General features: G+C 50.9%; 1 protein-coding gene across 1 annotated transcript; it reads left to right on the forward strand.

Moving 5' to 3' along the window:
* Positions 1 to 418: 418 nt before the first annotated feature.
* WDR91 (WD repeat domain 91) lies at positions 419 to 27951 on the forward strand. Its single transcript, XM_038559465.1, is given in 16 exon segments — positions 419 to 585; positions 2087 to 2266; positions 2837 to 2995; positions 2997 to 3045; positions 4653 to 4735; positions 5634 to 5764; positions 6807 to 6972; positions 15250 to 15405; positions 16915 to 17108; positions 17821 to 17971; positions 19176 to 19270; positions 19426 to 19594; positions 21452 to 21560; positions 22392 to 22504; positions 23770 to 23967; positions 26370 to 27951. Coding segments are annotated over 16 exon segments (2241 nt in total). The 5' UTR covers positions 419 to 462; the 3' UTR covers positions 26535 to 27951.
* Positions 27952 to 27959: the final 8 nt, after the last annotated feature.

Genomic DNA, 27959 nt, shown 5'->3' on the forward strand with positions numbered 1-27959 from the left:
GCTAGGGCTAGGGCCAGGGCCAGGGCGGGGCGGGGCCAGGGCTGGAGGGGGCGGGGCCAGGGCTGGCGAGGGGGCCGGGGCCAGGGCTAGGGCTGGGGCTAGGGCTAGGGCTGGGGTAGGGCGGGGCGGGGCCAGGGCTGGAGGGGGCGGGGCCAGGGCTGGAGCGGGGAGGCCAGGGCTGGCGAGGGGGCCAGGGCTGGGGCTGGGCGGGGCCAGGGCTGGCGAGGGGGCCAGGGCTCGGAAGGTCGGGGCCAGGCGGGGCGGGGCCAGGGCTGGTGCTGGGCGGGGCCAGGGCTAGGGCTGGAGGCGGGGCCGCAGGCGCGCGGCGCGCGAAGCGTGCGCGCTGGTAGGCGGGCGGCGGCGTGACGTGCTTGGCGCCGGCGCCAGGGCCCGCCCCTCGCGGCCCAGGCCCCGCCCCTCCCGTCCCCGCCCGCCGCGGCCGCTCAGGGCGCCGGCGCAGCGATGGCGGAGGCGGTGGAGCGCACCGACGAGCTGGTCCGGGAGTACCTGCTCTTCCGCGGCTTCACGCACACGCTGCGGCAGCTGGACGCCGAGATCAAGGCGGACAAGGAGAAAGGGTTCCGGGTGAGGGCGGCGCGGGCAGAGGCGGCCCCGAGGGAGCCGGGCGCGGGCCCCCCTCCCCCAGCACTGCCCTCCGGGGCGGGAGCGGCGCTGTCGCGGCGCCGGGGGGACCGTCGGCAGCCGCGCGTCCGGGGCCCTCGCTGGACGCAGGACGGACCGAGGTCCTGCGAGGGGCCGTGACTTGCCAGAGGGTGCCCGGCGAGCCCGCAGCCTCGCGAGGCTGGAGCCCGGCTGCCCTGACTCCTGGCCCAGCTCTCGGTCCTGCACGCTGCCGCCTCCAGGCAGGTGCTGGCCAATTGGCCTGGATGGAGATGGAGGTTTTAGGAGCTACGGTTGGGTCGACCGTTGAGTTTGGGCAACAGAAATATTCAAATAAGTTGGCTTCCGATGGCCCCGGGGGCAAAGGGCTGTGCAGCCCAAAATGTTAGCTGGGTTCAGATGTCTTTTTGTGTTTGTTTTAAAATGGCTTTGCAGGTGACTTACTGGCCTCAGTTGGGGAAGCCGGTGAACATTTTAAAACCTTGTATTTCCCCTGTTCAAACATGATTTTCTGTTGAGAAGTTCTTGGAATTAAAAAAATTTTTGTTTATTTATTCATGAGAGACAGAGAGAGAGAGAGGGAGAAGCAGGCTCCATGCAGGGAGCCCGACGTGGGACTCGATCCTGGGACCCCGGGGTCACCGCCTGGGCGGAAGGCAGGCACTAAACCGCTGAACCCCGCGGGCTGCCCTAGAAGTTCTTGGAATTTACATGTGTGTGACTTGTGTGTTTTTGCTGACTCTTGGTTGGTGTTGGCGGGTGAAGTGAGAGAGGCAGTGAGCTAGTGGCAGCAAGAGCCCTGGGCAAGGGGACCTGGGTCCTTGTCTTGCCAAAGTTAGTGGAACTTAGAGGCAAAAGCAAGTATTTTCAGCTGTCCAGGCCTCCGTGCCCCCCCCCCCCCACCTCCGATGGGGGTGTTGGATTGGTATCTTCTCCTCCAGACTGTGTAACTCTGGTGTGATTTTTTCACATGGAGGTGACTTCTTTGGCTGACATCTGAGCAGCTGCCAGGACCGGGGTGGTGCTTCCATGACTTGAATCAGTCAGTGCATTTGTCCGCGAGTCTAGGACTCCTGGAATGGTGGAGTCTTGTGTGTGTGGGGTGACTATAGAGATTGTCTCTCTCTTTTTTTGTTTTTTGAAATCGTAGGCACCTGAGAGCAGAGAATCAAAGTGACATTGTCGAGTTGGTTGAGTAAACCAGACACAGGTCTGAGACCTAGACTCAGGTCTCCTGCTTTGTGCTTTTACATGAGAAATTTCCATGCTTGCTAGAGGGTCGAACCACAGATCTAACATCAGAAAATAGCTCTACCACATGCCTGTGTTTTGAACGCTTTAGATTGCTAACTTAAATAATAACAGAAGCCACAGCAAGAGGAAAAAGCTGTATGAGCTTTGCGAAATGATGGGAACATTGCCTTTTGTCCATCACCAGCTCCTCCATCCCATCTTTCTCCACCAGGTTGATAAGATTGTGGACCAGCTGCAGCAGTTAATGCAGGTGTATGACTTGGCCGCGCTTCGGGATTATTGGAGCTACCTGGAGCGGCGGCTCTTCAGCCGCTTGGAGGATATATATAGACCCACCATCAACAAGCTGAAAACCAGTCTGTTCCGCTTTTATCTCGTCTACACCATCCAGGTGCTTGTTAGCTCACAGACTCCTTGGAGAGAGTTCTTTGACCCCAAAATAGATTTTCTTTTTAATTTCTTGGGAGGACTCTCTATGTTCCTCTGGGAAAGGGTGGAACAGTCACAGCGCAAATTATTTTTGACTGTTTTCCTACTTTTCCCCCTCCTTCTCACCTCTAGATCATCTGACTTGTCTTCCTCATTCCTATTTCCTCTCGTTTTAAGCACATAAGCCTGGGTGGTGTTTCAACAAATAGAAGTAGCTGGGTTAGTTTGAGTAATAAAGCTTATAGCTGACCTGGGCAAATAAGCCACTTAGATTATTTGAAAATCAACTAGGAATTTTTAGGATGGCATTTATCTTCAGGACTTTAGTTTAAACCAGCTTCTTGGAAATTACAAGGAATTTGAGAAAAGAATGATGTCCTTTATGGCATTTGTAGATTATATTTGGCCTCTTCCCTGGCAGGCTGGCATCCAGAGGCTCTCTGTTGTGCAGTAATGAAGAATCTTACTTCTGGACTTCTGTGTCTGTCCCCCCCCCGCCCCCCACCTTGCTACCTCTTCTTTATCTTGGCAGACAAACAGAAATGACAAAGCTCAAGAGTTCTTTGCAAAGCAGGCCACAGAGCTCCAGAACCAGGCTGAGTGGAAGGATTGGTTTGTCCTGCCCTTCCTCCCATCCCCAGACACCAACCCCACCTTTGCTACCTACTTCTCTCGACAGTGGGCCGATACCGTTCATTGTGTCCCTGCACAACTTCCTGAGCGTACTGTTTCAGTGCATGCATATCCTCTCCACTGCCCGGGGATATGGGCCGAGTCCTGCCGCTTGCTCTTGAGGCGATTGTTTCTTCTCCAAAATGCCCATGGACCGTTGTCATGTGTTCTGTGAGGGGGCTGGACAGATTGTGGTTATTTTTGCCAGCTGGCCAGGAAATCCTACATCTTCATTGTGACGCTGCCAAAGTAATAGCTGACATCCATGAGCCGGGACAGTAGTAGCAGTGGGGTACAAGCTCCTGGCTCTGCCGGGAGCCCTCAAGTAGTGCTGGGCAGGTACAGGGGGTCGAGAGGTGGCTGCTGCTCATTGCAGCTGGCCAGCCTTGAGAATACCCTCTCTGTGCATGCCCGGTGCCCTCCTCCCCGGTCCCCCACCCCAGGTTATTCCTTGGCTTTCTTGAGATTAGATAGCAGGTCAGAATATTTCTTGGGCCACAGCTTCCTTCCTGTGTTACCGTTTGGGTCACTCTGACAGTGACCTCAGTGTTCCTCAACTTGCCAGAAAATGGAGCAGCTTTAAGAATATGTGTATGGCTATTTAAGAGAAGGAGAATGTATGTAATTTGTAGCCTACCATGTTGACCATTTTGTCATGGAAATTCAGCATTCATGAGGCCCAGGACATCCCCCAAGGCTTATGCTCTTTAGGCTGGAATTCTAGAGGAGGAGAAGGGAATTGGGTTTGAATGGATCTGCCTGGTGAGTCACTGATAAATTGGGTGTTGTAGAGGCCCCCCACCACGGGCGGCCATTTTGGCCTCTGGGAGGGACATCTGTGGAGGTAGGAAGGGTGCCCTTTCCTTTTGTGTTGTGGGTCTGAGTGGGAATTCCACTCTGGCCAGGTATAAAAGCCCCTCCTCCCCACCCCTCCACTGCTTTTTATCCTGAGGGCTTTCAGGCTAAACTAGCAGTGGGCTTAGGCCAGTGGTGGTTATGACTGACCATATGGACCCTCTAAGGAAATTGGAAACGTCAGTGAAGGTCTTTTCAGTGCAAGATAGTGCCCTGCAAACACACACATTGGAGCCCCAGTTCCCTTCCCTAGGACTGGAGCCCTACCTGATTTGTGCCTGACTGAAGCTGTTTAAGGTGGAAAGGCTGACTCCCTGACCCAGAATGTGGGTATTCATAGCATGTATGAGATTGTCCAGTCTGCCGGAAGCTCTCTGCTCAGTCTACACCTTTGCTAGGGAGAAGTGCAGTCTGGAGAGGGGAGACTGAGCCTTCTGCCCAGATAGTAGACCGGCAGGCCCTTGGTGTCACTCCTGAGTGTCTGCACTGACCTGGCTACAGTTTGTGTTGGCTGCAAAGCCCACTGAGTGCTAACTCTTTGCTGCTGGTGTTGGGGAGAAAATGCTCAGGTCTAGATTTACATCCTCTCTCTGGGCTGACCAGCCAGGTTGTCATGTGTGTCCATGAGTCTGTCCGGAGAAAGTCAGGCCAGATCCAGTGCCAAGGGAGAGACTCTTCCATACAGGTGTGGAGAGCCCGCAGGATGAAGTCTGTCCTCTGCGCCCTATGACTTAGGCTCAAGGGTTTTGCTGCTGGGTCAAGAGTGTGGGAAGGGCTTTTAAATCATTTCCTAGGCAGGCTTTTTCTTTAACTTTGTGCACCAGTTCCCGTGATCCTGAACTTTGATGCAGAATGCCAGAGGACCAACCAGGTTCAAGAAGAAAACGAAGTTCTTCGCCAGAAGGTTTGTTCTGAACACTCTTGCTTCTTGGGTGGGAAGAACTTCCGCTTTTCACATGTGAAATTAGGTAGTGGTGGTGGAGGGCTGGTTAAAAATAGGAAAGCACTAATCTCAGATGCAAGTGAGTCACCAGCAAGTCAGTACTGGTGATTTGGGGGCTGTCACAGTCTCTGAAAACCAGACGCCAGCTTCATGTTTAGCAGGAACAGCACAGTATTGGCAGTGAAGTTTGAGAGGAGGAAGACTGTGTGCTTTCCTGGGTCTCTTTCATACCCCAGTCCTCTTTCCAAATATATCCACATCTGTGTTGCTTACAACCCAGATATAATTTTGTTATTCTGCTCAGCTCCATGACCCTCTAGTCGGGGAAAATGATAGAGCCAGGGGACCCACATTTGCTTTTACATGTCTCTGTCATTGACATCGAGGCCGCTGCAGGTCATATATTTGGAAAAAGGGAGATCAAAAGCTGTTTGCATTTTGGGTGCGGATATATTTTTATTTCAGGCATGAGGTAAAAAATGCTGAACTTTATTTAAAAATAATTTTCCATGAGAGTCCCAGGGCCTGATTTTGTCGATTCCATAGGGTGGAGGACCGAGTAGAGCTGTTTTTCTCAATGAATTCAGGAAGAAGCAAGTCAAATGAGGAAAAGAAAAAAAGTGGGATTTGTGTTGGTCTCTCTCCTCACTGTAGTCCAGAGACAGCTGCCACTGGACTGTTTACCCACTCCATGGGGAGCAGAGGCTGAGGCCGGCTCCCCAAGGCGCAGACCCAGGGGCCTCTAGAGCTGGCGAGGTTGGGTATTGGAGGTGATGTGTCTCCTCCTTAGCAGAGGGAAGGTGAGAAGATGAGGTGAGGCCACCATCTCATTCGCAAACCCCCGCCCCCCCCCCCCCAGCTCTTTGCCTTGCAAGCTGAAATCCACCGCCTGAAGAAAGAGGAGCTGCAGCCAGAGGAGGAGGAGGCCTTGGTCCAGCACAAATTGCCTCCTTACGTCTCCAACATGGACCGTCTGGGGGACTCGGAACTGTGAGTGTGTGCGGGCTTTGGGGCATGTGAGGGCAGCACCTCCTCTCATCTGTTCCGCGTCGTCTCCCCCTGACCCTGCTGACATGGAATTGCCAGGGAGCCTCCTTGGCCCTTGCTGTTCCCATCTAAGCTTTCTGAGCAAGGTGCCGGGACTCTGAACCTGCCCCGAGGGAGGAGGGGCCCTGCACGACCAGATGTGTGCATCTGAGTAAATAATAAACACAGATGCCCTCGTAAAGCCCCGGGCAGTCTGTGTTGAGAGTGGTGCCTCATGGATGAAAAGGTTGGCACCCAGCAGGTTGGATGCAGTCTGGTGGAAGTGCTCCTACCCGAGGGTTCAAAGAGGTAGGCAATTGGGGAGAGAGGCCACCTTAAAACACAGCCGGTTAAAGCGGAGGCCCCGGCCGACGGTAGTGATGGTAGCAGTTGAAGAGACCGAGGCACAGAGTGGCCCCGCAGCTAGTGGCAGGTGAGGCAGGATGCCAAGGCAGGCCGGCAGAGTCCGGACCTAGGTGGGGTCGCGTGCGCTACCAAGTGAAACACCTCTGGTTTCCGAGCTAGCATGGTGGGGGGGGCGGGGGCGGGGATCAAAAGCAAGCCAGACCCATAACTTAAAAAAATCTTGGCTTAAATCAAGTAAAAACAAACAGGTGCAGTTAATTTTATGATGAATTTGCTAGAGCACAGTGTATCCAAAATACCATTTCTGCCCGTGACAACTATAAACCAAATATTTCTGAGATCTTGTGACCATTTTTGTGCTGAGGCTTGGCTTCCGGTGTGGGTCTTACGCCGCTGGCGCGCCTGGCTTCGGACCAGCCCGTTTCAGGTGCTCAGCGGCATGTGTGGCCAGTGGCTCTTGGACGGCAGAGAGCTGCAGGCCTTACCGTGGTGCAGAGATACTCCCTGTGGTAGAAGAAACAGTGCCAGGGGTAGTGCTTGCCCCAACGTGGGGGCCTGGACCCGGAGCCCAGGGGGCCCGTGCTCTGGGTTTCCTCACGTCCCCCTCCGGCCCCGTGATCTTGTGTGTCTGCTTGTCCAGGGCCATGGTGTGCAGCCAGCGGAACACGTCCCTGTCCCAGTCGCCTCGAGTGGGTTTCCTGTCCTCGCTGCTGCCTCAGAGTAAGAAGAGCCCCTCAAGGTTATCGCCTGCGCAGGGCGCGTCCCAAGCTCTAAGCTCGGCCAAGAAGGAGCCCTTCAGCGGTCAGGTGAGCGCAAGGCCTGCCTTTCAACTCCTGCCAAGAGGCCCCTGACATCTGACTGTACTTTCAACGTACGTGGAGTCAAGCGAGGTCTCATTTATTCTCTCCTTAGGACTGCTCTCTCTGGTGTCCTGATGAGATCCTAAGTTCACATCTCACTCCCTTTCTTCCTTCCTCCCTGCCTTTCCCTCACACATAAGTGATGGTGCTGCAGGGGGAGGGCAAAGCTAAGAGTAGAGTGGAGGCAGTGAGGAGGAAATCCACTTCCCACAGCCTTCGCCCACCCTGCTGGCCAGCACTGCAGGTGTCGTGGGCACCCTGAGATGGTAGGCGGGTGGGTGCTGCTGGCCAGGGGTGGAGCCGGGTCTCAGACTGCGTCTAGCTTGGAGGGACCTCTCACCTGGCCCCTTGCCACTACATTGCCTGCACTCCTGGGTCCTGCCTTTAAGCCTGTGACCCCCTGCAGGGGAGCGGGTGCCTGGCAGGGAGAAGTGAGCTTTGAATCTCTTCCCTTTTTCTCATTAAATTCCTGTGAACTCGTGAGAGCTTGTGATGGGGAGTTGGTGGCTGGAGGGTGAATTCAGGCCACTGTGGAAGTTTGAATGTCTGGTGATCTAAAGCAGTGTGTAGAGGAGGAGTAAATTAGAGTGGCTTCTAAATCAATGTGTTGCTTGTACAAGTTGGTATTCACTGATTCCTCAAAGGACTTTGGCTGTTCTTCACTTTTATGGAAGCTCGTAAGAGAATTTCTTTATGCCAGGTCATGTCCAAAATGGCCGTGGATCCCACTGAGTGGTTTTCCTGGCAGAGATGGTCAGAACTCACTGCTGTGGGCAACGCTTTCCAGAGTGAAAGTTTAACAGGCCCACAGTTACACTTTGCTGCTTGGTCAGGGATCCTTTCTCTTTTAATGTGTTTTTACGAGCTACAGATAAAGTAAGTCATCATAATCGCTGCCCTCCTCTCTTACCACCCTTGGCCTGAGAAGAGCTGCAAGTGATGCAGAAGTTTGGGGCTGCTCCCTGCCGCAGGGAAGCGGGGGGCTGCCCAAGGGGTGGCAGGGCTTTTTAGCACAGCCCGTGCTATTTTGCTGTTGAAGTGCAGGTGCTGAGCAGGACGCTGGGGAGTGAAGAGCACAGGCTTCGGAGTCAGGCCGTGTACTTTCAGTCCCGGGTCCTTGTTTATCATCCTTGCTCAGATTGCTTTAAAGTCACCCCGATTTACTTGGGATGATACTAACATTTATTGCCCAGGAGAAGTTCCTGAACTGCTGTAAGAGCCCTTGGTATACTCATGCCTGACAGACTGTACACACCCAGTACGTGGTAGCAGTGCTGGTCGCATTTGGGAAGGTACTGGCCTACCGGAGTCCTCGACTCAGCCCTGAAACCCGAGGTGCCAGCAACGCAGTACGACTGTCCCCTGGCATTCATGAGGTCCCAGGGCAGTCCCAAACCAAACCTGGTGATTGCCATGGCAGTTTTTCTGAATCCCGAACCTGAAAATTCGAATTCCAGTTCTGTGGAATGTGGCTGAGTAAGTTATATTGTTTGCATTGCAGATCTCTGTCACAGTTGAATATTTTATAAGTGTAATAGTTGATGTTTGGGGTGCTAAGTCTCTTGAAAAAAAAAATGCAGGAAATTCTGAAATTCAATTTCATTGACTTAAAGAAAACACGAGATGGGTTCTTTGGGGTTAAGCCTGTAGCTTTGTTCTTTATGTGTCCAGGAACTAAGTGTTACGTATTGAGATTCGCATGGGATTGGAAATTTTCTGTGCAGTTCATGTTCATGGGATGAGGGTTAGAATGTAATTCGCAGCAAGCAATTGCCTCTAAAATCTGTTCCAACAGAACTTGGGTCACCGTGAGGTATGTTAACAGAGCAAAGGTAGCTCTCTTTCCATTTCATGAATGGGGGTGATAGATATCTGCCATCTGAAAAATCCAATGTTTAGGTCACTTGTGGTTTTATTAATTTGTTAATTAGACTCAGCCTTGATACTTCAATTCTGAAAATAACTAGTATATTTGAGGTTGAGGAAAATCAGAGCATTTCAGAGTTACAGGAAGCTTAAAGGTTATCTGCCCCCCCCCTCCTGTTGGGTAGAGGAGCATGTCCTCTGATTGATTGCTTCCTGTGATGTGAAGCTCACTACTTGTTAATATGGGGATAGTTGCCTCTTAGATATTTGTAGAAACCTCTAAAAGTTTTACTTGCTGATCGTAGCTTTGCCCTTTGAGCTACTTGGACACTTCCTATCTTGCCATGCTGAGCACTCTCTGTTCATTCTTCCCTCTCCTCTCCAGTGTTTTCCTGTATGACATGACCTTCTAGACCTCTCACCATCCTGCCTCCCTCCTCTAGGGGACATTCTAAGTTTTTAATTCTTCTGTTATAATTAATACACCAAATTTGAGTGTATTAAAATTTGAGTGCTCTCTTACCAATATCAAATGCAGTTAGTTGTATGATCGCTTCTTATGACTTTAATGATACATTGCTTTTATTTTTTAATTTATTTTTTATTTTTTTGATACATTGCTTTTAACTTAGTAGAAAATGACATTTGTTTTTTTAATGAGCCACCTTGCTTTGTTAGCGCGTATGAAGCACAAAGTCTTTTTTTCACTTTTGACTCAATGGAGCTCTCTTTCTCATTTTATTTTAAGATTTTATTTATTTATTCATGAGAGACACACACAGAGAGAGGCAGACATAGGCTGAGGGATAAGCAGGCTGCCTGCGGGGAGCCTGATATAGGACTCAATCCCAGGACCCTGGGGTCACACCCTGAGCCAAAAGCAGATGCTTGACCACTGAGCCACCCAGGTGCTCCTCTCTTTACTTACTTACTTACTTACTTATTTATTTATTTATTTATTTATTATTATTTTTTTAATTTTTATTTATTTGTGATAGTCACAGAGAGAGAGAGAGAGAGAGAGAGAGGCACAGGCACAGGCAGAGGGAGAAGCAGGCTCCATGCACCGGGAGCCCGACGTGGGATTCGATCCCAGGTCTCCAGGATCGCGCCCTGGGCCAAAGGCAGGCGCCAAACCACTGCGCCACCCAGGGATCCCGTACTTATTTATTTTTTAAAGAGTTTATTTATTGGGCAGTCCAGGTGGCTCAGAGAGAGAGAGAGAGAGGCAGAGACACAGACTGAGGGAGCCCAACGCGGAACTCGATCCCGGGTCTCCAGGACCAGGCCCTGGGCTGAAGGTGGCGCTAAACCGTTGAGCCACCGGGGCTGCCTCTCTCTTTATTTTTAATGAGTAAGCAAACAAAAAAAACATAAGGTTTATTACATTACATTATTGCTATTACATTAGCAATAAATAAAATAATCAGGCCTTCCTGTTTTAAATCTGATTTATGTATAGCATTGGACATTTCAATCACATGAGCATCTTGCCCACTTGTGATGGATCATTGTAACCTGGTCATTACTACTGAAACGTTCATGGCATTGTACATGGCACAATATATGGTGATGTACACTCTGGGCTTTATAGACATCTGGAGGCAAAATTTAAGAAACAAATGGAAGTAACTCGAAGACCACAGCTCCTGAGATCTTCTAGGATCTCTGTTACAGTAGTGCCTGAGGGCACCTGCACTGCTGGCTCACCCAGCCTCCACTTTTTCTCGGTCTTTCCCTCCAGCCTTATAATGCCACTCCTTCCACTCCCACTCAGGAAGCTATGGGGCTGCCAGGTATTATAGAGATAACCTCTAATTGGCTGTAAAGAAAGCAAACTTCTGCATTTGTAACTCTTATTAGTATCAAATTACTTCATAGCTACTGAGACATCAGTGGTAAGAACAGCTGCCCTTGGGGCTGTTTCCATGGATTTTAATGGGACAGAGGAAATGGGAGCCCTCTTCCATGCCTTTTGTTCTATAATTTTACGTGTGATGAGGGCCTGTCCTCTGGGTAGCTTTGTATTACTTCAGGTGAGACCAGATTACTGGGACTTGTTTCCTGCCTCTTTTGGATGACCGCCTGGTAAAGAATATAATTTGGACCACTTGGAATGTTTTATGAATCTGGTAGTTAAGACTTTTATGAGGTTTGCTTTCAAAACTGTAAATTACCATATTATCACAGTAAACATTTATTTAGGTTATGTACAGTTGTAGCTAGACACACGTTTACCTTAACCTATTTATTAAAGTGTTCTGTGAAGTGCTGCATTCACCAGTTTTTAGCACATTATTGTTTTGTTGTTCACCATTCTTTAGTAAATAATGAGATGCAGTTGAAGGAGAAGCTCTCTGAAAGTGGATCTGATAGGTCACGTCTAGGTCCCTAGCTCTCTTGGCATAAACTACCCTGTCATTATAAAGACAGTTTTTCAGTTCATTGTGGTGCCTTCTTTTAACACTGTTTGAATTTTCCTTTTGGAGGATGGTCCAGCCCTTACCTGACCACCTACTGGACAACTTCCTTCTCATCTTGACTTGGAGGGAACCACCTGCCTTTGTACTTTTTTGTGTTGTATTTCCTGTCCTGGCCAGGAAAGTGCTACAGGGGACTTTTGTGTCAGAGGAATTGGAAGTCCATCCCAAGCCTCTCTCTTCCATAGGTATAGAAGACACACCATGTCTTAAGTGTAGCGGTGAGCAGGAGAATTAGAATGCCACAGAGCACCTGTCTGCCCTCTGTAGCATTCCCCGCCTTAGGGCTCCAGGCTGGATCCCCTGTGGTCTACGTACTTCCAGGGTGTGAATGCAATATCACGTGGGTTCTTTTCCCTTTTCTTCTCAAGGGTCCAGTGTAAAAATTTCTGGGTCACGCTGATAAATCTGTCACAACTGCATAATAGTTGGTCCAGGCTTTTTGAGACTTTCTCACTTGTCTGGATTATTATTTTGGAAAATAACTGTCAACCCAGGAAGTGATCTTCTTTCTTTCCCCAACTGTGTATGTAGCTGGTTGTAGAGTTGCCTTGGCCATGTTTAATCAGAAAACATGGCCTCTACCACCGTTTTGTTAGTTTGTTTTCTGTTTTTGTTTTGTTTTTTGTCTTTTTTTTATTAGAATGTGAGGGCTTTTAAAGATATTTTTTGGAATTCTTTCCTTTCCTTTCCTTTTTTTTTTTTGAGTCCTCTGCTGGTTAAGGTTTGTCTGTTTCATTTTTTTAAAAACTGGCTGTTAATCCTAGTGGTCATTTATATTGTCTCTTTAGTCTCTATTTCATTAATTTTCATTCTGATCCTTGTTATTTCCATTTTTTCTAACTTTGGGCTTCATTTGTTTTTCTAGTTCCTTGAGGAGGTTGTTCATGTGAGCTCTTTTTTATTTCTTGATGCAGGCATTTATTGCTATGAATATTCCTCTTAGAACTGCACCTGCTGCATCTCATGAGTTTTGGTGTGTTGTGTTTACATTTTCATTTGTCTCAAGGTATTTTTTGGTACTCTTTTTTGATTTCTGCTTTGATCCATTGGTTGTTCAGAAACATGTTATTTAACCTCCACATATTTGTGAATGTTTAAATTTTCTTCTTTTAATTGATTTGTAGTTTGGTATAATTGTGATGCTTGATATGATTTCAGTCTTACCAAATTTATTAAGACTTGTTTTGTGGCCTAACATATGATCTATCCTGGAAATGTTCCATGTGCTTGAGCAGAATGTGTATGCTGCTGCTTTTGGATGGAGTGTTTTGTATTTGTCCTTTAGGTCCATCTAGTCTAAAGTGTAGTTCAAGTGCAGTAGTTCCTTGATTTTCTGTCTGGATGGTCTCTTTATTGTTGAAAGTGGGGTATTGCAGTCCCTAACTATTATGACATTGCTGCCTATTTCTCCTTGGTATTTGCTGTGTGTATTTGGGTGCTCCTATGTCTGTGCATAAATACTTACAAGTGTCATATCCTCTTATTGGATGGACCCCTTCATCATCACCTAATGACTTTGTTTCTTATTGCAGTCTTTGGCTTAAAGTCTATTTTGTCTGATATGAGTATAGCTACCCTTGTGGAAGTCTTTAGTCTGATTTGCCCCCGTGATCAGAGATATGGGGAGGAATCCATAGATTCATATAATCAGGGCTGGCACTCTGGGATTGCAACCCAGGGAGTGAGCACTACCTGGGGATCATGTGAGGTATGCCATGGTTTTAGGACTTCCTTGTATATCTTGACCACCTCTTCTGGGTAAGTAAGAGAAGTCTTTTTTCCACTTTCTAAAACTGTGGAACCTCTTCAGTGTTCCATGAACCATGGGTTACTTACTTCTCAAAAATGGCCAGAAGTGCTGTGAGAAGGGCCTTGTCCTTGTTATGATTTAGCTCTGGGAACCTGAGTGGGAACCTCAGTGGTCCCTATGGGAGCAGTAACTTGACCTAAGCCTCAGTTCTTCCTATTAAAATAATGTCCTCATCTTTATTTTAAGGGCACATTTGTAAAGTTCCTAGCGTGGTGCCTTGCATGTGGTCAGCATTCAATGAGTAATATATTTTGGTGCTGTTATTGTTGTTGGTTTTCTTTCTAAGGTTATCTTGGCCAGGAATCCTACTTATCTGGCTTCAAGATAAGCCAGAATGTGGAGCATCAAATACTTTGCCTAGAAGAAACCTCTGTTACAAGCATAAGTCGATACCCCGGAGAGCACCTCAGTCAGAAAAACAAATAACCCTGAAGGTCAGCTAGTTAGGCTCTATGTGAACTCAAGAGTCCTTTAAAATTTCCTTTTGAACTTGTCCCATGGTTTCAGGGTCCAGAGGAATCTGTTAATCATTTTAAGTTGTTTTGTGTTAACGTAAAAAGTAATGAGTAGAAGTAGAAAGCGAGCAGACTTTGGTTGAGTTTATTCTCTTGATTTACGTCTTATATGCTGATGACTTGCCAAGAGATTGGCCTCAGACCTGAGTGGCTGTTGGCATATGTATTCCTTTGCTAAGAGTGTAAAATAAGGTGGGGAGAGGGGAGCAGTGTTGGCCATCACAGTCTGTGGGAATAAGGTTGGAAAGCCCAGTGAGATAATCTGGAAAGGATGAGGTGACCTTTCCTTTTCAAAAGGTTCTGGGGGTGCCAGGGTGGCTCAGTCAGTTGAGTGTCCGACTCTTGGTTTTGGCTCAGGTCATGATCTTGGGATCACGGGATTGAGCCCTGAGTTGGGCTCTGTGCCCAGTAGGGAGTCTGCTTGGGGTTCTCACTCTCTCTCTCTCTCTCTGCCCTACCTCCTGCTCGCTCGCTCTCTCATGAATAAATAAATCTTTAAAATTTTTTAAAAATGGCTCTAGATTAAGAATCTTTTCTCCATGGAAATGGGGTGGGGATTTTATTAATTTATCTGCTGTAACCTTGGCCTACTTTATCACTCTTGTCGTGAAAAGGGGCCAGAAGATGCCAATTTCTTTCCTGCCCATTGTATCTTGCTCAAAGGTCCTTGAGTTTCCGGCAGTTTCTGTTAATTTCTGGTTGCCTAGTAACCATTTCCAAATACTTCAGTTTTGGGGCGCCTGGGTGGCTCTGACAGTTAAGCATCTGCTTTTGGCCCAAGTCATGATCACAGGGTCTTGGGATCGAGCCCCACATTGGGTCCCTGCTCCCCGGGGAGCCTGTTTCTCCCTCTGCCCTCCACTCATGTTTGCTTGCTTGCTTGCTCTCTCTCTCTGTCTCAAATACATAAAATCTTGAAAAAAAAAAAAAAAAAAAAAGACAAATACCTCAGTACTTGTTAACCTTAGCTGGCTTAGTCATACACTTGGCCCAAAATAGGAGAGGGTATTGTGTTCCTTTTGTCTCCAGAGAGGTGATTGTATGTTGCATAAACTTTTTTTTGTATTGCCCAAATATATAGTTGGTCGTAGATGTTTCTGACACCTAGCCTAGGGCCTGACCCTCCCCCCCCCCCCCCCCGCCCCGCCCCAGTCATGCTTGGTAAGTGCTGGTCTCCTCCTCCTTACCTGGAGTTAATTGTCCTAGCTAGATAAAGGAGGTACATGTGTCTGCCTGTAGGTGAAGGATAGGGCCGGCTGAGGAGTGCTGGTGACCTGCTTCTTAAAACAGGGGAGTGGACAACAGAAAGGAGGGGGTCCAGACTGCTTAGGTCCCTTCTTGACTTTGCCCCTAGGCTGAGATGGTAATGTTCTGACTACCTCTCTGCACAGCTGGGCATGAACCTTACCCAGGGAGCTGTAGGGTAAGGAAGCTGCCCCCCGGCTTCCGCTTCCTCCACCCCCCCATTCCCCCCCACCCCCAGCAGAGGTGTCATGATGTGGGCTCAGGCAGGAAGTGACTTTTTACAACCCCGTATCTCACCCTCTAGCCTGCCAAGGGAAAGGATGCAGCATGTGGGCCCAAGGACGGGAAGACCCTCTTCAGTGGGTTGGCCTCTGGGGAGTCCAGCTGGTCACAGCACCGGCAGCGGCGTCTGCAGGATCACGGCAAAGAGAGAAAGGAGCTTTTCTCTATGACTTTGCAGGTATGGCTCAGTCTTGGCATTGTGCGGGTGCCTGCAAGGACAGCTGTGTGGCTGCTGTGGAAATAGGTGGGGTTGGTACAGCACCTGCTCTTACCTCCTTATTTCTGCATGATAATATTAGCGTGTCAGATTCTGGGAGGCTTGGCAGGAGAGCCCCGTTTCCCCTGCTTTAACCCAGATCACCCAGCCTTGCTCTTTCCCAGGACCCCTTTGTCCTGCATCCCCTGCTGGAGATGCTGCCCTGACATGCAAGGCTGGGCTGTGGCCCTAGCCCTTGCCTCGCTGAGCCCTGGGACTCACATCACCACTGAAAATGGGTCAGGGTCTACTCTTCCTGGCAGTAAAACTGCTTCTCTTTCTGTCACGTACTCAGGATTGAAGGGAAGCACCCAAGGGATTTACTGGCTTTGCCATCTTGTTGGTCATTTATCCCCTACTTGGGGCTACGTCGCCTCTTTCAGAAGCACTGCTGCCAGTTACCAGCCCTGTGCTGGTTGCAGTTTGATGGCATAGGCCTTAAGGTTCTGATCTTGAATTGTCCTCTTCTGACAGTAGGATTAGGGACACGCCTGCCCCCAGCCACTCCCAGAGAGCACCTGTCTGAGCTTGGAGGTCTCTCCCTCTGTTACATTTCTTTTGCTGTAGAACTGTGCTTTCTGTGACCCTGAGAGCACTTAGAAGAGCCTTGGGAGCCATACGGGGTGGTGGAGGTCACCCTGGCTGATGCCCCCTGGCCTGGGCTATATCTGGGTGAATGGGTAGTAGCCATGGTGGTCAACATTCAGTGCACCAGGGAGGCAGAGACCAGGGCGGCTGTGTTCTCACCAAGCGGCAGGGTGTGGGGGGTACCCTCTGGTGCCCGGCCTTGTTCTGGCTCTGCTCTCCTGGGGTCTCTATCGTTCTGTCTGGCTGGTCGCCCCAGTCTCTTGGCAACCCCTTCCCAGGTGGAGGTGCTGGTTGGTATGGTGAGATGCTGGCCGGGGGCTAGGCTTACCTCTGACTGACCTGGCTTCCCATCCAAATCTACCCCTTGCCAGCTCTTGACCTTGGGCAAGTTATTTAACTTTCTGCTTTCAGACTTAGTTTCCACAGTTATAAAATTGGGTTAATAGTAGGACCTCAGAAGGTTTGGGGCAGCATTAAATGAGGGAAACAAACGTAGTCGCAAATACCTATTCACCCAGGTACAACCTGGCACTTACTAGGTGCTCACTGATTTTTATTGTTGGCCTGTCCTGAGTCATGTCAACTGTGATAGGCAGAGGATGCCCATGGCCCACTACTCCCTTAGCAGGGCCTGTGAGAAGGGGAAGGTCTCTAGAGACAGGCCACTGGCAGAGCAGAAACCTGCCTCTCCGACAAACCGGGTGCTTCCTTCTAGACCCTGTACCCCCCGAGGGCCTCCCGTAGCATGCTGTGGCCTGGCATCCTAGCTGTCCTGTAGCGGGTCCCCGGATGTGAAAGGCTGGACCCAAGCCAACTGACTTGTCCCTGCTTGGCTTGTCACAGAGTGCAGAGAAGAAGCCCGAGGCTAGTGTCCCAGAGGCCGAGCCCTTCCCAGAGCTCCACGTGGAGGCGCTGGAGACGCTGACGCGGACTTCTGCAGCAGGTCCCGAGGGCGGAGGGGTCCGCCCTGAGCAGCCATTCATTGTGCTGGGGCAGGAGGAGTACGGGGAACACCACTCCTCCATCATGCACTGCAGGTGGGCTCGGGTCTGTGGGGGTAGGCCTGGGCAGGGAACATGCTCCCCAGGAAGCCTGGCTTATCAGGCTGTGCATGTGAAGGTGTGGCGGGCAGGACGCACACCTGGTGGGATGGTCCCTGCTGGACCACAGCCATCCCTCTAGCATCAGAGGAGGGCTGGATAGCTGCTCTTGGCCCAGGTAACTTCTCTGTCCTTTACAACTGTGGGTTTCTGAGTTTTAGGAACAAGTTACCTTTTATTTGAACTCCCTAAGACTTAATTTTAATTTACTTTATGTTGCTTTACTTGTAGCTAAATATTTATCGTGTACAAGCTTCTAGTCACATGTGGGAAAAGCATGACCTTTATGAGGAACCCTCATGGAGTGTGGTTTTCAGAGAGTGGTTGGGCTCCCTCTCCTGGCGCAGATCGTCTGGAGCTGTGGCACAGGAGGCACCAGGGGCCCAGGAATGGGGCTGGTGCACCTTACTTGCTGCTTTGTCCCTGTTGCTTATTACCATAGGGCTCGGTACACAATAGGTCCCCTGTAAGTAGTTCTCGGACAAGTGAATGGATGAATGCTTCTAGAAATAGTTTTCACCCATCCTTGGAGTGTAGGCAGTTTGAGAAATCGTTGAGGAGTCAGCAAAGCAATTCTCTGGGTGCTAGCTGGAGAGGATGGTGGGCTCAGGCAAGGATGGTAAGAGCCCCCTCCTCTCTTCTGTCTTAGAGTGGACTGCTCGGGGAGGAGGGTCGCCAGCTTAGACGTGGACGGGGTCATCAAAGTGTGGTCTTTCAACCCCATCATGCAGACCAAAGCGTCCTCCATTTCCAAGTCGCCGCTCCTGTCTCTAGAGTGGGCCACCAAGCGAGACAGGCTGGTGAGTGACACCCATCTTGCTGCCGTCTGAGTGGGGAGCTCCCAAGGCCATTCCCCAGCATCTGGCAGCACAGGCCGACCCGAGGCAGCCAAACCAAACCCTCCCTTTTCTCTAACTGGGGGTGGGGGGCACATGCACCCAGACTGTCTCTGCAGGATTGTGTTTGGGGGGCAGGGGTGGTGGTTATTGGGTTAACAATGTTCTCTGTCAGCTCCTGTCATCTCTCCAGTTTCTAACAGCCCACCACCCGTGTTCTCAGCTGCCCCTGCTCCTGCCCAGACCCATTCCTGTGTGACAGGCTCCCGGAGAAGCTGGTGGGGCTGGTGGCCTATGGGGGCCCCTCGGGTCCTCTAAGTGCCATTAATACATTGTTCTCTTTCCTCCTGGACTTTACTACTTGAGAAAGAATTTGTAGTTAATGAGGTAAACTTGATTTATAGAGTTGTTTTTTTTTTTTTTTTTTTTTTTAAGATTTTATTTATTTACTCATGAGAGACAGAGAGAGAGGCAAAGACACAGGCAGAGAGAGAAGGAGGTCCCATGCAGGGAGCCCGGCATGGGACTCGATCCCAGGTCTCCAGGATCACACCCTAGGCTGAAGGTGGCGCTAAACCGCCGAGCCACCAGGGCTGCCCGAGTTTTCTTTCATTATATTCTATTTCGAGGACATGATACCAGACAGCCCAAGAGGCAAACCTTGTTGGTTTTTTAAAAGTTTTTGATAACCTGCAGGAATTACCCTATGGTACTAGGATCTCCGAGCTTACTCTGTACAAGTATTAGCCTGTACTGATTAACTGCCAGGGTTAATTTGAGGTTAGAATGTAGGCGGCTAGATGGTGAGCGAGAAGGGAGGATGGGAACAGCCAGGATTTAAAACTGGCAGAAATGGAGGGAAGGTCGAGGACCTCATTTAATCAGCCGGCACATTTCCAGGTGTATCTCCGGCGATACCTCTCTCCTAGTCCATAGATTCCTTTTGAAGTTTCGCTTCTGTGCAAGGTCACCTGTGATGTCTTCACTGTAACTTTTAAATGAGGTCCATTTTAGCCAGATTTCCCGAGTGTGTTGGAGGCCTGCAGAGGCCGCAGGCTGCGGTGCTGTCCTCACCTCACAGGAGTGGGCCTGCCCCGCCCCCACGGTCCTTCCTGATGGGCCTGAGCCCCATGCTCTTCCTTGCATCTCCCGCCCCTTCTCGTTCCAGCTCTTGTTGGGCAGCGGTGTGGGGACAGTGCGTCTCTACGACACGGAAGCCAAGAAGAATCTCTGCGAGATCAACATCAACGATGACATGCCTAGGTGAGCAGTCGCCACTGCCCACACTCGCCATGCTCCGCGGGGCTTGGGTCTTGCTGGGCCTTCGGCCCCGGCCCCTGGGGGCTGGGGGCGGCCCCCCTTAGAGCCGAAGCCTGAGGGTCAGGCAGAGTGCTGACCCAGCCCCACGTGTATTGCAGAATCCTGTCGCTTGCGTGCAGCCCCAGCGGCGCCTCTTTCGTCTGTTCGGCCGCAGCCCCGAGCCTCGCTTCCCAGATGGACTTCTCGGCTCTGGATATCGGCAGCAAGGGTACTAATCAGGTTCCTGGCAAGCTGCTACTGTGGGACACGAAAACCATGAAGCAGCAGGTGCAGGCTCTGCCCCTGTGGGTCTCCCCATGGGTCCGTGCGGGGTCACACTCCTGGGGTAGCTGTGCGTTCGCATCCCTGACTTCTCCCGAGCCTCATCCTCTCCTTGCTCTGGGCTTCTCAGATTCCAACTGGTGAGGCAAGTTCAAAGTTGAAGTGTTGGGAAAGTAGTAACACGCCAGTTGGGCAGATTGAGACCTGTGCCCCGAGCTTAGATATCACACACAGCCCTTCAGAGGGCCCTTGTGGTGTCTTTAGCATTTTTAAATTTCATTTCGTTTATATTGAAAGTCTCTAAAAAAAAATTATTGGAGGAGTTCTGGTTCACATCAAAATTGGGAGGAGGGTACAGAGATCTCCCATTTACCTCCTTAGGCCTTGGCCACTGCCAGGCTTTATACCATCTCCATAGCTTTGCTTTTTCCATCATCTCACATAGTTGGAATCTCATAGCATGGTCAGATTGGCTTCTTTCACTTGGTATTATGCAATCCAGTGGCTCATTTTTTTTTTTTGGAGACAAGTGGAGTCTCTTTCTGACTCCCCATTAACCTAGTATTGTGTGGAAATGCCAGCAACAGCTGGAACTGATGCGGACACGTGCATGTTCTGAGAATTGACAGCCACATAGAAGCCACATAGAAGCTGGCTTGTGAGCCATGTGGCCCGCCTTCTTCAGGGGCCAAGGACTACCCACCTGCCGTAGCAGGAGCTTGCTGCTGGGACCCTAAGTCCTGAGAAAGAGGGATGATGTGTGAGCTTACACATGTAAAAGGCAGCAATGTTTCTTATTAAAATCAGTCTGGGCATGCAAACATGGCGTGGCTCTTGCCTTGAACAACAGCTTCCCGAGGTCACTGGATGGCACAAAGGGTGCCCATCCTACAGCCGGGCTGTGGCACAAGCGTTCAGTTGGCACCTCCCCACATCCGCCTCTAGAGATGGTGTGCATTCCCACCTCGGGGTGTCCCCGGGGCATAGGGATCGGTGCCACACCGGAATTCTCAACCACCGTGCCCTGCCGCGTCTCTTCTCCTCCCGAGGGTTCCTCGTCTTGGCAAACGTGCCCCACCGAGAAACTGGGTGTCTTTCTGGAACCAGCCTTCTCCCTCACCCCGCAGAGTCCCTGAGCAGACCTCGTCAGCTCCACCTGCAAGATGTTTCCATTCCACCCACTGCTCTGCACTTGCAGGAACCCACCCTCGACTGGCTCTCTAGTGCCCCTCTCTGGACACCGCACGACCTCCTGCCGGGGGGACCTCCTGCCATGGCTCCCCCGACCCGCTGGAGGGAGTGGCCGGCTCTTGGCATGTCACACTGCTCCCTGTCCTTCTGGATTTCCCATCCACACCACTGTGGGCCCTGCAAGATCTGCCCCCCCCACTACCCCAGCCTCGCGGTGTGTCCCGCGGCTGCAGGTCTTCCCTGAGTGCTGTCCTCTCCCTGGAGACTTCTCATCCCCACCCCATCTGGCACACCTTTGTCCTCCATCTCTCAGGTGTTTTCCCTTGTACAGCCCAGGTTAGTTAGATCCTTCTTAATCTTTCTCTTTTCCTCAAAGGCACTTATATAATAGTTTCATGTTTACTTGTGATCTTTAAAGTTTTGATGAGATACGAGTACATACAAAGGAGTGTTGCAGTCAAAGGTTTGCAATTATAATGAGAAGCTGTAACACAAGCAACTTTGTACCGTTGCAGTTTGAAAGTAGAACCTTCCAGTGCTTTTCATGGTCCTTGTACGCGCTCCTCAATCTTAGTCCTTCCCTTTGCAGACAGAACTTGTCTTGAATATTGGGTGGTGGTTCTCTTACAGTTTGAGATTTAGTCGGTTTTTATTTTTTTATTTTTTCGCTAGCTCCAGTTCTCCCTGGACCCAGAGCCCATTGCCATCAACTGCACGGCCTTCAATCACAACGGAAACCTGCTGGTCACAGGGGCGGCTGATGGCGCCATCCGGCTGTTTGGTATGCAGCAGGCGTGCTTGTGGAGGTCTGGCCCCCTCCTTCAGTGTCCCACAGAAGGAGTCTTGCACAAAAATGCAAGACTAGACTAGAAGCTACTGCAGAAGTCCCAATTTGGGATGCTCGAAGTAGAGCTTAACTTTGGTCCAAGCCTGCTTCTTTCAAGACCTCTGTGATCGTTCACCTTGCACGTGGTCAGTGTGGTGGGGCTTAGCAGTCCTTGAGTCTGGAGCTGTTGATCCAAGTCCTGCGTGAGATCCAGGAGGACACATAAGTAATGCCGTGCTGTCTGCCTGGTGTGGCTAGTTCGTTCTCCTGGTAAAAGCATCAGAACAGTGTGCTTCTGAGTTATCCGGCACACTGTCTCAGGAGCCCTATGCAGGTCTGCCCCCAGGAGAAGCAGAGTCTGGGAGGGAACTCTAGGGACCGTGTCTAGCAGACCCCCCAGGTGCCCTGGGGGGACCTTACAGAGGCTGCCTGGGAAGGATTTGTTTGTCTCCCTAGACTTGCTGGCTGCCCAGATGAGCTCAGGCTCCCCTGGGGATTCCTGAACCTCATTTTCAACCCAGGGAAGAAAGCTTCATTTTAGATATGTTAAATCGATGATGAATACACTGGAGGAGAGAATGAGCAAACTGAAAGACCTTTTGGGCAAGGGTCAGCTCTGTGATAGCTGTAGGTCCCAGGAGGCCCTTGGCCCCACAACCGTTCCTGCCTTTGGGCATAGGGCAAGGGGCGCTTCCTGTTGTGGGTGGATGCCTCCCCAGGGTCTGGATGAGGTTCTTTTTTTTTTTTTTTTTGGATGGGGTTCTTAGTGTTCTCTCCTTGCCTCAGATATGCAGCAGCATGAGTGTGCCATGAGCTGGAAGGCCCACTGCGGGGAGGTCTACTCTGTGGAGTTCAGTTACGATGAGAATACCGTGTACAGCATCGGTGAGGATGGGAAGGTAGGTGGGAGCAGGATTTTGATGGGAAACTCCTCTTCCTCTGGCTCAGGCATCTGAGATTCCAGAGAGCACCAGAATGGCATGAGGAGCTGAAATTAATCCTGGCCATGCCCTTTACTAGCTCCGTGACCTCGGGCCCCTCTCTGCCTTAGCGCGTCATCAGTATGTTAGGGGTAGTGATAGTAACCAATCTCTGGTGAGGTTTGAATAAGTGTGGTGGGAGTTGGCTATCAGAAAAGGGGAGAACCCAGCCTTCCTCCTTGTTGTAGCAGAAGTGACTCTTCCCACTCTAGGTGGATCAGTGGGGTCCAGATTAGGGCCCAGGTTGTGAGGGTGGTCACAGTGTGACGTGTAGACATGCTTCCTCGAGACAGTGTGTATAGGCCAGGGAGGAGTCAAGAAATGTAAAAAGGAAGTCAGGAGATAAAAAGTGAAGGTAAGTGCCCCCTTATGTGTTCTTTCTGGAAGGACACGTTAGGATTTCTGGAAAGGAAGCTGCGGTTGGGAGGCAGGCAGGCCGAGGTGGGAGGAAGACTTGTTTTTCCCGTATACCCCCCTGTACTTTGGATTTTACACCATGTACCTGTATTATTCATTGAAAACTGTAATTACAAAGTGAATTCTTCATTTGAAAACTATGGGAAAGAATTTTTAAATTAAAGCTTGACTTCCTATTTGAGTAGGATTCTCAGTTAAGAGGTTGTCACACAGGCAGCCAGTCCATGGTGTAGACGAAAGGATTATGTACACTACAGTACATGAAGCCAGTTTGTAACCATACTGCTCGTGGTCAGTGGATTACACTGCTGAGACAGGGGGAGGATATTGGGAATTTATCCTCTCTTTGCTTCTAAGTCAGAAAAATCCACTTGGGTTCTAACCCTAGAAACAACAACAACAACAGTAACAATCCCTTGGAGCATTCCCCCTGCTTGAGTGATGGGAATCCAAAAATGGGTAGTTACCTGCCCGCTTCTTCTCTGGGAGTCAGGCCAGAGAGAAAGTTCAGGCTCTGCTGTGAAGTTGCGGACTCTTTCTAAGATGTTCTTCTCTAGAAAATTGTTTAACTTGTGTTAGGGAAAGACAGACTGGGGAGTCGTCCCACTAGCTTTCCTTGTGGCCTGTAGACCCACCCCCTCTCCCCTGGGATCCGTCCCCCCGTCCCCCCCCCCCCCCCCCCCCCCCCCCCCCGCCCCGGCCTGGCCCTGGAGAGCCGTGGCCAGCCCCCACTGAAAGAGCGTTCAGGTTGTGTTTTGTGGTTGCAGTTCATCCAGTGGAACATCCACAAGAGTGGCCTGAAGGTGTCTGAGTACAGCCTCCCCGCCGAAGCCACGGGCCCCTTTGTGCTGTCTGGCTACAGTGGCTACAAGCAGGTTCAAGTGCCCCGGGGCCGACTCTTCGCCTTTGACTCGGAGGGAAATTACATGCTGACGTGTTCGGCCACAGGGGGCGTCATCTACAAGGTATGGGGGTGAGTGGGGCTGTCATGGTGGGCAGGGGGCTTCCTGGAGGTCTGGGCCCAGCTGAGTGCAGGGAAGCCCCTGACCCAGGATGGATAGCGCCTGGGGCCCCCTGGCTACAGGCCTGGCAGGGGGCTGGCCCCCTGCTCGGGATGGGGACGTGGCATGGCATGCTCGTCCTTTTCTTTGCTTGTCCCATCTGCTGTCCTTTGACAAGATTCTGGCCCTTGTCTGCTTTTGTTCCTTGGGAATAATACCTGTTAGAGAAAGTGTGAAAAAGTAGGGAGAGGCATTGGGAAGTGTGTTGGGTTGGGGCGGGGAGCACCCCGCACATGGAGAGGTGGACCGCTTTGTGACTCATCTGGTATAGATATATTAGTTTATTGGAGGTGCCGTGGGTTACGGACATTCCAGTCCATGGCCAAGGTGAAATTCGGGGCTGTGGTTTATCACACCATGATGTCAGTTGTCCAGTTTGGTTTTGTCCCTCAGTTGATGTGCTTGCTTTAATTCTCACATCCGAGCTTCTCTGATTCGTGTACTTTTCTGGTACAGTTGTCTGAAATTATAAACCTCTTCTGTTTTATTGGTATTGTCAAACCAGTGAGGAGGATTTGAGTTGTAGTCTAAGCATATGTTTGTTGTTTTTTTTTTAAGATTTTATTTGAGAGCAAGAGAGGGTGATGAGCAGTGGGGGAGGGAGAAGCAGATTCATGCTGAGCAGGAAGTCCAGCTTGGGGCTCCATCCCAGGACCCTGGGATCATGACCTGAGCTGAAGGCAGATGCTTCACCGGCTGAGCTGCCCAGGCGCCCTTCGGCATATGTGTTTGGTAACCATGCCAACCTGTTCTTAGCCTCAGTGGTAACTCTGCCTACTGGTAGTGTTCAGTGTGTAGGTACAGAGCCACAGGTATAGTGTTCTCTGGTTGGGGGCTCTCCACGCCCCCATTGCCATGGGTCATCTGTCTGTGGACAGCACATGCTGTGGATGGCAGTTGTGTGCAGGCATCGGCCTAAGCCCTGTGGGTGGACGCAGGGGAGACCGTGTGATCCTGCTCTTGTGGAGCTCACGCTTAAAACACCCACATCCTAGACAGGGCAGGGTACTGAGCCCAGGAAGCTGGGCAGGGGCTGAGTGCTGAGGGGAGACCCCTGCAGGGCGGTGGGGGGTGGGCGGTGGTCTGTGAATGTGAGGCCTTCCGAGGAGGTGGAGGAGGAGTTGTTGGGAGGACAGGGAGTGAGGCAGGCCTTGGGGCCCCACAGGGACAGAGGCAAGTGAGAGCACTGGAGCTGGGGGAGGCGGAGGGGAGTGCAGAGGAGGTGGCATCAGGAGCCGTCTAGACCATTGATCCGGAGCACGGCCCCAGGTAATCTGGGTTTACCATCAGTGAGGCTCTTTTCCACAGATGATGCGTTGAGTGGCTCTTGCCTTCTTAAAATTAGCTCTGTAATTTCTTGTAATTGCTGTTAGAAGATGCTGTACAAAGCTTTTGGTTTGCAAGCCTAACTGGATTTTATTGGCTAAAAACTGAGTTTCAGTTATGCTATACTTTGTGTATGGTTTTATGTGTGTTGTATGGATGTTTGTGTATTTTTAATCATGAGCCTTTGTCACTTGTGTTTTGTCCCAGTCAGCCTTTGTCATTTGTTCCCGTTAGCCTTTGTCATTTGTCTGGAATGCCTCCTCCTTTCCTGTTCTCTTGCTGCTGGGTAGGGATGAGAAGGTTCTGGAATTCTGCTTGAGCCAGGGTGGCTACTGTGGGCTGATGGTTTGCAGTCAGACTTGCTCTGTGACCAGTTGATGGGTTGCAGGATTTCCCTCTGTATAATTTTTGAAATGCTAGATACGGGGTCTACTTACTTAAGGAATATAATGAATTTTTGATCCTATTTTTACAGACTTTAAACAAGCTATGATTTTTAAATTACAAAGGCCAACGACTTCCGGTTCTTACTCATGGGTGTTGTCTGTAGCTGGATTGGTCATTATGCATGCTCCTGGCTTCCCCTTCCTTGATACCTTCCGACTCCTCATGCTGTGGGCTGAGTCCTGGTGGCTGGTGCTAGTAGGAGAGAGGCCGGGCTCCTCCGGGGTCCTCAGGGCCCTTCCTGGGCGCCACTGTGCTGGGTCCCGCGGTGGATGACCTGCAGCTTGCACTCCTGGGGGAAGCAAATGGGAAACCAACCAGCAGAAACCCGATCTAATGCTGGGGAGCAGGGAGCCATGTAGGGAAAGAACTGGGTGTAGGTTGGGGTGGGCGCAGAAGGCACCGGCCCACAGTGAGTTAAAGGTGGTAGAGGAAATTCTCTAGTCTTTTCAGGTGTGTGATATGGTTTTCCACCTAAGACAAAGGAGTAACTATAGTGGCCGTGTTTGTGACACCTCCTCTCTCCTGTCTTGCAGCTGGGCGGGGATGAGAAGGTTCTGGAGAGCTGCGTGAGCCTGGGCGGCCACCGAGCCCCTGTGGTCACCGTGGCTTGGAGCACGGCCATGGACTGCGGGACGTGCCTCACTGCCTCCATGGATGGCAAGATCAAGCTGACCACCCTCCTGGCTCATAAACTCTGAGGGGACCCACCCTGAGGGACACCATGGAAGCAGTATTATTCTGAGGGGAGTGGAGAAACAGGACAGGAAGACAGGGCACTCTGCTTCCCACCCCTGGCCAGTGTGGGGACTCCTCAGGGAAAGATTGTCCTGGAAATCGGGCACTGCCGGGCTGCAGTGAGCACACGGGATCCACATGGAGTGGTGGCACGTGTGTCCTAGAGACCAGCATGCTGGGTAGTGCAAGAGGCATGCTCCAGGTGGCGGGGAGGAAAGTTCAGGAAGCAGGAGATGCAGTGTGATGGCTATCCTGTTGGGCCAGGAGGGGCTGACAGGGATTGTGTATATATTTGCTCATTTTTCATCTTTTTTTAAAAAAAGAATGGTCTCGCAGTCAGCTGGTATGTCTTTCTGGAACATGTGTGTGCAGCAGAGCATCTCCCTTCACCCTTTGCCCTTGAAGAGGCAGGTGTTGCCAGAGGCAGCCGGTCGGCTTTGAGCCTAGGCCTCCCGTGCCAGCTGTGCCAGCTGTGGGGCTGAGCCATGTGGCAGGGTTGCTTTGCCGTAGAGCTAAGATGGCCCGTCTCACTCCGCTGGCGAGCTGATGGTTGTGCTGTCGCTGTTTCTTTGGGCTCCAGTCAGGCAGGCCATAGCATTCCTTTTCTTCCCTGCATTGCTGGAGCTTCTTTGGGATGAGGTTAGGGTCTGAGGCTCTGGTCCTGCCTGCTCCACGTGGGTGTCCCCTCCCTCCGCCACTGGGGTTCCTCTCTGTCACCTTTACATCCTTGAGGCGGACTGGAGCTGGCCACCAGTGCTGTGTGCTGATGGTTGGCGAGAGGACTGGGGCAAGGGGGCCAAGCTTGCTTGGCCATCTGAGGTGGGGGAGGTGTGGCTCTCCGGCTGCAGATGGGGGACAGATGGCCTTGGTGGCCAGGCACTTGGGCAGTCGTCAGGCCTCTGGGCTCCAGCCCACTTCTGGTGGTGCAGGTCTGTAGTGGGGTTGCTCCCAGTTACCTACTTGTGGAAAATCATGAAGTCGGTCCTCAGGCCTGGGCTCCCGTCCGCTGGGATCTGGGAGGAAAAGTAGGTATTGAGGTGGCCCAGCTATGAGAACACCAGAGGCTGGTAAGTAACTCCTTGCACATTTTTACTTGTTTCTGCCTTGGTAACCCTCTCTTCAAGTGAGGAAAACCAAGACGTCTCCATTTACAGTTTTCCCTGTTTTCCGCAGTGAAACAGCAAAGTATCTCCCCTAGTGATTCAGTAGGACATTTAAGGAGCCGTCGTCATGTGTTTCATTTGTGTGACAGAATTCACTGTTTAGCCTCAAAGCTTTGTTTCAGTTTCTCTTCTTACCCCTTCTCTCTTCTCAATATGGTCTCCGCAGCTACCGAGATGTCTAAGGATCACAGAGAAACAAAGAACACTTGAAAAGCTGTGTCTTCT

The sequence above is a fragment of the Canis lupus genome, chromosome 16, assembly GCF_011100685.1.
Source record: "Canis lupus familiaris isolate Mischka breed German Shepherd chromosome 16, alternate assembly UU_Cfam_GSD_1.0, whole genome shotgun sequence".
Lineage (NCBI taxonomy): Eukaryota > Metazoa > Chordata > Mammalia > Carnivora > Canidae > Canis > Canis lupus.